Source organism: Cucumis sativus, chromosome 7 (assembly GCF_000004075.3).
Source record: "Cucumis sativus cultivar 9930 chromosome 7, Cucumber_9930_V3, whole genome shotgun sequence".
Lineage (NCBI taxonomy): Eukaryota > Viridiplantae > Streptophyta > Magnoliopsida > Cucurbitales > Cucurbitaceae > Cucumis > Cucumis sativus.
Window position 1 is genome coordinate 14,024,284 of NC_026661.2, and position 7,635 is coordinate 14,031,918.

At 30.2% G+C, this 7,635-nt stretch overlaps 1 protein-coding gene across 1 annotated transcript; it reads right to left on the reverse strand.

Moving 5' to 3' along the window:
- Positions 1-866: 866 nt before the first annotated feature.
- On the reverse strand, positions 867-2,712 carry LOC101212064 (extensin-3). The gene is made up of 2 exons (XM_004139697.3): positions 1,184-2,712; positions 867-1,063 (listed from the first exon to the last, which is right to left on the reverse strand). Exon 1 carries the CDS (start codon positions 2,673-2,675, stop codon positions 1,215-1,217), a length of 1,461 nt encoding a protein of 486 aa, XP_004139745.3. The 5' UTR covers positions 2,676-2,712; the 3' UTR covers positions 867-1,063; positions 1,184-1,214.
- Between the last annotated feature and the right edge of the window lie 4,923 nt (positions 2,713-7,635).

Below are 7,635 nucleotides of genomic sequence, written 5' to 3' on the forward strand. Positions count from 1 at the left end.
ATGCATAAGAATAATAAAAACTCAAGTTAATTAATTTCATGAATAAAAGCAAATGAACGAGTGCTTACTACTCATTACACTTGATGGTATGAAGATAAAGTTGGAGTAATAAAATTGAAATAGTCTAAAAGTTTTTTTTTTCTTTTGCTAAATGTGTTAATTTAAAAAACGTATCCATTGCAATATTTATGTAAATCTAAATATGCTTTCATTGGTATGCAACTGCCCCTTACATTTGAAAGAGATGTATTATCGTTGATCCGATTAAACTAAACGAATTCTACTAGGAAATTTAAAGAGATGTTAATAATAAAGGAATAATTAAAGATATTAAACAACAATTTAATTGAAATGGTACATCTATTGAAATAGTCAGCCTTCAAATTTGAAAGAAGCCTTGTTATGATTCTCCCATGTAGAACTAGCAATCATTATACTACTTTAATAAAATAAAAAAAAATAGACCTATAAAGTGAATTCTAAGGTCAACAAAGGTATTCAATTAGTTTATTAAACTTTGCCAAGTACAATGAAGGATAACTTGCCAAAAATAATATTGGTCTAATGCATACGAACTGAAGTGCACTTATTTATATTACTTAATTTATCAATTTTTGTTTTAGACGTGAGTTAACCTTTATAAACGATGATAGAATTTATTATATGGTGTTAGTTTCGAAAAATACGTCTGTTTAATTTTGTTGTTTGACATAAAATAATACAAATATGAGCAATTTTATTTTATTTTATTCTATATTAAGTATATTTAATTTGCATAGGCTGTCATCCCTTTTGTCATTATTTAAGTTAGATTGGAACATCAATGAGTAAAAATGATAGTAATCTTCAAATAAAGTTTTTGAATCTTTTGGAAAAGAAAATGAAATATTCTCATAATTTCTGTAAAATATGAATACAAACATTATGTAGAACTAAATTGTGGAAAGAAAAATATGGATCAACAAGACATATATAATTTATAATGGAAGGCCATGGTTTGAGCACATTGACGATCATCGTTTGGCCATCTCTTTATTGTATGAGTATTTTCTTTTTCTTTTTCCTGCAAGGAATTTATAAGATTGAGTTAATTCTTCACAATATTATTTTAAATAATAGTAGAAGCAAAACATGATATTTCAATTGTAATTTTGAGAGACATTTCTAAGTATGAAAGGCTTACCTTGGAGTAATAATATATAATGCATATTGATCTAGTAGTGGTAAGGAGGTGGTGGAGGTGAGGAATAAATGTAATCCTTCTTGGGAGGTGGAGGGGACTTGTATTCATAGTTCTTCTTGGGTGGTGGGGGAGACTTGTACTCGTAGTCCTTCTTGGGGGGTGGAGGAGACTTGTACTCGTAGTCCTTCTTGGGAGGGGGCGGAGATTTGTACTTGTGGTCCTTCTTAGGAGGCGGTGGAGACTTGTACTCATAGTCCTTCTTTGGTGGTGATGGAGACTTGTACTCGTAATCTTTCTTGGGAGGCGGTGGAGACTTGTACTCGTAGTCCTTCTTTGGTGGTGGGGGAGATTTGTACGCATTGTCCTTTTTGGGTGGGGGTGGGGACTTGTACTCATAATCCTTCTTGGGTGGGGGTGGGGACTTGTACTCATAGTCCTTCTTGGGAGGTGGTGGAGACTTGTGTTCGTAGTTTTTCTTTGGTGGTGGAGGAGACTTGTACTCGTAGTCTTTTTTAGGAGGAGGTGGTGATTTGTAAACTGGTGGTGGGGGAGAGTGATAAATTGGAGGAGGAGAGTAATAAACTGGAGGAGGTGGTGATTTATACTCGTACTTTTTTGGTGGGGGAGGCGAATAATAAACTGGAGGGGGTGGAGATTTATAAACTGGTGGTGGTGGAGAGTGGTAAACAGGTGGTGGAGGAGAATGGTAGACTGGAGGCGGTGGAGATTTATAAACTGGAGGTGGTGGAGAGTGGTAAACAGGTGGTGGAGGAGAATGGTAAACTGGAGGGGGTGGAGATTTATAAACTGGAGGTGGTGGAGAGTGGTAAACAGGTGGTGGAGGAGAATGGTAGACTGGAGGCGGTGGAGATTTATAAACTGGTGGTGGTGGAGAGTGGTAAACAGGTGGTGGAGGAGAATGGTAAACTGGAGGGGGTGGAGATTTATAAACAGGTGGTGGTGGAGAGTGGTAAACAGGTGGTGGAGGAGAATGGTAAACTGGTGGGGGTGGAGATTTGTAAACTGGTGGTGGAGGAGAATGGTAAACTGGTGGGGGTGGAGATTTATAAACGGGAGGTGGTGGAGAGTGGTAAACAGGTGGTGGAGGAGAATAGTAAACTGGAGGGGGTGGAGATTTGTAAACTGGTGGTGGAGGAGAATGGTAAACTGGTGGGGGTGGAGATTTATAAACTGGAGGTGGTGGAGAGTAAACAGGTGGTGGAGGAGAATGGTAAACTGGAGGTGGTGGAGAGTGATAAATAGGTGGTGGAGGAGAGTGGTAAACCGGAGGTGGTGGTGATTTGTACTCATACTTCACTTTTGGTGGCGGAGGAGAGGAATAGACAGGAGGAGGAGGTGATTTGTATACATAATAAGGAGGTGGAGGAGAAGAATAGACATACTCAGCAGCAAGTACGGATGGCAAACTTAGAGTCGCCACCAAAATGGTTGCCAAAAGATAGGCCATGAGAGAGGGCCTAGATTTCCTCATATTTCTTCCACAATGGGATTTTGGTTGTGCTTTCGAGACAACGCCTCACCTCCCTTTATATAGCTTACATATTTACTTCTTTAATGTACCAAATAATATTGATGGTCAAAAAATTAAAAATTATATTAATATTTTACACCTAACCTTCGTGGAAAAGAGCAAATATGTTGACAAATGAGTTATGGCATTTATACTATTCAAATTTGGATTGGATTATTAAAATATAAATCTATAACCATTATATATATTTGGTTTGAAAGGTTTCTCCCACATTATCTTTGAACTGGTTTTATATGGTATTTTATTCAATTTTAAGAAAAAAGTTTTTAACTTTGTAAAACAATTAATTCTCTAAAGCTAAGCTAGCTGTCTATCCATCATATATGAATTATTCAAAATTATATTAATAATATTATTGAAATATTCAAAATGTCAATTCGTCCCATCTTCATAATTAATAACTCTGTAGAAATTTAAATCAATAGAGACTTTTATTTTTATCTTCCTTTTCATAATGTTTTTAAATCAGAGTAGTTTTCCAATAAAATATAATAATGTTTGATACTGTTAACCAACGAACTTATAAAAAAAACGTATATTTTACTTATAAAAAAAGGTTAAAGCTTACTCTTTCAAACGCTGAAAGTAGTAAAAAAAATTTTTTATCTATTTTACTTTAAGAAAGGGAGATAATAAAATAGAAAGCCAACGAATTTACCTCCTTTGATCTTGTACATATGTTGTTCCATTATTTGTACAACTTATCTGAAATTTTTTTTTTTTTTGTTTATGATTGTATTGCCTTTTTGTCTGGACTGTTCTCATCATGTGGCAACAAAAGATTTTGATCCATATTGGTTTCATTGCCAAAAGAAAGTTGCTATTTATTTGTGTGTTCCTCAGTTGGTGTTGCCGTTTGTCATCATTCCATTGAAATAATGTTGTGTTTAAAGAGGTTTTTGAGCAGAAGGAAGTTTGTTATTCTATGATTTGGTACTTGTCTCTCTATATCAAGCTTTTTCTATATTTACACTAAGTTGTTTGCTTAAAAACTCACATATTTAACCTCCAAAACATTTTTGTATTGTGTCGGAGATTTTATAGTTTATGTCCTCGTGAAGTTGAAGTTGCAGCGGAAGAAAAAAATATTTTCAGAGTTATAATGATAGAGAGTAGCTGTCATTTGTTTAAAGTATTCGTATTTACAAGACAAGGAAATGTTATCACTATAGTTAATACGGGAATCTTTATACTTATATAGGAGAAACTTAGGTTTTAGTACACTAGAAATAGTGAGTGGGAGTTTCTATAGAAGTTATTCAATAGATAAGCATTGTTCCACGTAAGTTGCTTAATTAGATTTTCTTAATGCATATTGTCTCATAAACGTAAATCATATTATATCGGACTGGATTATCAATCTAAATGTCTCTTACTATCACTTTGTTTTTTCATTTTGTAAGTAGCACGACTTTTTAGAGATACAAAAGAATGGATTTTAAAAAAAATTCTTTGATGATGTTGATTATACGAGAGACTTACCTATAAATACAAACCTAAAGAAGCTTTGAGAGACTTTGAAAGAGAGAAAAATATAAGAAAAATAAACAAATTACATCGGAACCGAGAAAATAAACCAAATAATAATGATGAAAAGTAACATTTATCTTGTTAGAATAAGAAACAAATGTTATAAATAATTTATTTTGTTTATTTGGAGAAAAGTAGAGAGTTTTGTTATTTTGAAATAAGAATTATAAAAGAAAAATGTATCAACCTAAACACCAAACATAAACATTTATTCAAAGCATTTGAAAACTAATGAGAGTAAATATATATATTTAACCAATTATACAAACTTGTGTTAAAGAGTCCAAAATCATACCACTTTATGACACGTGATCTATATTTTTGCACGTGAGGGAGATTTACTTTCAATTTCGAAGAAACGTATGAACATCAAACTCATTTCTTTTACTTTTTTTTCTTGCGGTTGTTGTAATTTTAACCAACCTTATCATCTGTTTTCTTTTTCCTTTTTTCAGCCTGCTTTTTGCCCCAACTTTTAATATTAAAATTTTGAGACTTTTCCAAACATAATCAATTACAATTAACGTATTTTTATAGTTTTGATTTAAAATAATTTATTTTATTTATCTGTTTAATTTAATTTTTTAAAAATGAGAATGAGAAAATTGGTGGATGAAGCCAAATTGTGCCTAATTTAATGGCGACGTAAATGTGTACTATCAAGATTTGATTTTTCTTCTCATATTGTAAAAGGAGAAAATTTATGAGTTAGGAAATAATGGAGATAATAATTTCAATTCTGTTTAATTATTTGAATTTTGGGGACACTTTTTGTTTTTATTGTATTGTTTAAACAAAATTTTCAATGAGTATTTTTTTTTCCAATGCTTTTGAAAGTTTGAAGTTTTTCCTACTTCTCTCTATCAGTTTAATTTCTATGGTTTAGTTGAATCAACTCTAAGAGATCTTCAAAATTGTCTTTTTATCCCTTTGAATGATTCACCTCTTTTTTTCATTCATTATATATACATAGTAATCAGAGTGACAACATTATAAAAGTATAAGTAATATAAAGATCAAATTATAAATAAGAAATTTAAAAAATTTAAACTACATGAATCTATGTAATTAGTGGTATAATTTGGAGTTTTGACTATTGAATTAATGTGTTATTGAAATACAAGTAATTTGCTTAAGTGAAAGTATTTGATTTTAACTTTTACGCTCAATTGTTTTCTCTGAAGTACTTTTGTTTTAGTGTTTGATGTTAATATTTATTAATTATTTAAAATAAATCCAAAATAAGATTATAAAATTTATTTTCATTTTTATTTTTATTAAGTAGTCAACATATATTAGAATACTAATATTAATTAACGTTTGTTATATTTTATAAATATTTATTTACAAGTATTTTTTTTTAAATACTTCAACAAACATAACAACTATTGTAGTTTGTCCCATAGAGTTGATTTATAGTCAATATTCCACTATAGTATTAGAATTTATTTGGCATTGGTTTTATTTTGATGAGTATGCCTTTCACAGCATTAGTAAAAAAGAAAAAAATTGACAACCGTTATATATGGCTAAAGTACATATAACTTAGATATCTGATGTCTGTGATATCTTATTAATGAGATATACCATGACTGAGATATAAATGATTAAGATACTTTGTGATTAAGATATGACATTTATAATATCCTACATGTATAGGCTATGGGTGTTCTGTTAGCTTTATCTGTTAGAGCTATACCCACATAGGTGTCCCTCAAGATCACGACTAGTATATGTTTTAGGAGTGGTTCGATAGGGTTATTTACAACATGATTCTTTTAGGTGTTCATTCAGGTTAATGAAGACTAGTTTTTTTTAGGTGTTCCTTTGGGATCACCAAAGACGAGATGTGTTTCCTTTCAAATCACTAGATAACGTGTGTTCAGGAGCACGATGGTTATGGTGTACTTTCTTTCAGGATCCTAATGGAAAGTTAACAGCACCTAGTGGGATAAGTAATGGGTCATTTACTGAGTATATGTTTATACTCACTCTTTTTATGTTTAATTTTTCAAGCAACGATAAAAGTAGAGGAAAGTTGGCGAATGACAAGAAGTGAATGTAGTTCGTCATAGGAAAATGTTTATGATTTCTTCCGCATTTATGATTTTAGTATGTTGATTTATAGTATTTGATTTAAAAATTATGGAACTTATAAGAATTCTTATAATATTTATTTTGTTTATTTTAAATAAGACCCAAAATAAGATTTTATTTTATTTTTATTTCTACAAAATTTATTTATGATATATAAATGAGTATTTGAGGTTTTTATTGAAAGATTTAATATCTTGTTTTTATGTTTCTTTTTTAAAAAATTATTTATTTTGGTAATAATGATATCAACTTAATATAAAAAGTTGACACATGAGTATAAGAATCATAAACACAAATGATATTAGAACATTTATTTAAAATGATATAGGTGTCTAAAGAAAATTATTATCGAATAATATCTTCTCAACAAATGGATTGCAAGAAGTAACGGTTAAAGATTCCAATATTAATTAATGACCAAATATCCTAAACCTCTATGTTGTTTATTTTTTCTTTTAAAATTTACCATAAACAAACCAAAAAAATAAAAAAAAGTTGAAAATATAATAATTAGATTCAAAATATTCGCATACATAACAACATGTTAAAAATATTAGAAATATAAAAATATCTGTCAACTTCTCTACGAGCAATAGTTAGATTTGCAACTTTTTAAAAATCTTACTAGATACTTAATTATTATTCCTGAAAAGAATGAAGCACATCAATACTTTCTTGGAAACTAGACAACAAGAGAAAAAAATTATCCAAAAATAAATTCATATAAATAACAAAAATTTAAAATTATCAAACATAGCAATAAAAAATTTAAATAAATGGTAAAGAACTCGATAGACTTTATTATATTTTGTAAATAGTTTAATTTTTTTTATTATATTTGATAACGAGTATTGTTCTCGTGGAAATATCAAATTAGAAGATGGGAAGATATTTATTTTCTAATATTTATTCACATTTGACCATTCTAATTTTTTTTTAAAAAAAAAAGCAGAGATAAAGAGAAATTAAGGTGAAAATATATTATGCACTTGTGGTAACAAATTTAACTATCAAATTTTCATTTAATCCTTCAAAACTTCTATATAAACAAATTCTATCTATTACAATCTTGAACTCTTAGATCTCAGTCTCCCGATTGTCGAAATCTCCTCCATCTTCAACATCTCCTCTCTAACTCTCCTTCGTCCTTGATCTTTGCCAGATCTCAGATCTCTCAGATCATTCCTCCGTCTCTAATCTTCTCAACAACCATCCATTAGAAATTAGAAACGAAAAAAAAAAAAAAAACAATACAACTCAACAACCCAACCCA

Bases quoted from the DNA above. Each gene is read 5' to 3' on its own strand.
- LOC101212064 (XM_004139697.3), bottom strand. From the start codon at position 2,675: ATGAGGAAATCTAGGCCCTCTCTCATGGCCTATCTTTTGGCAACCATT.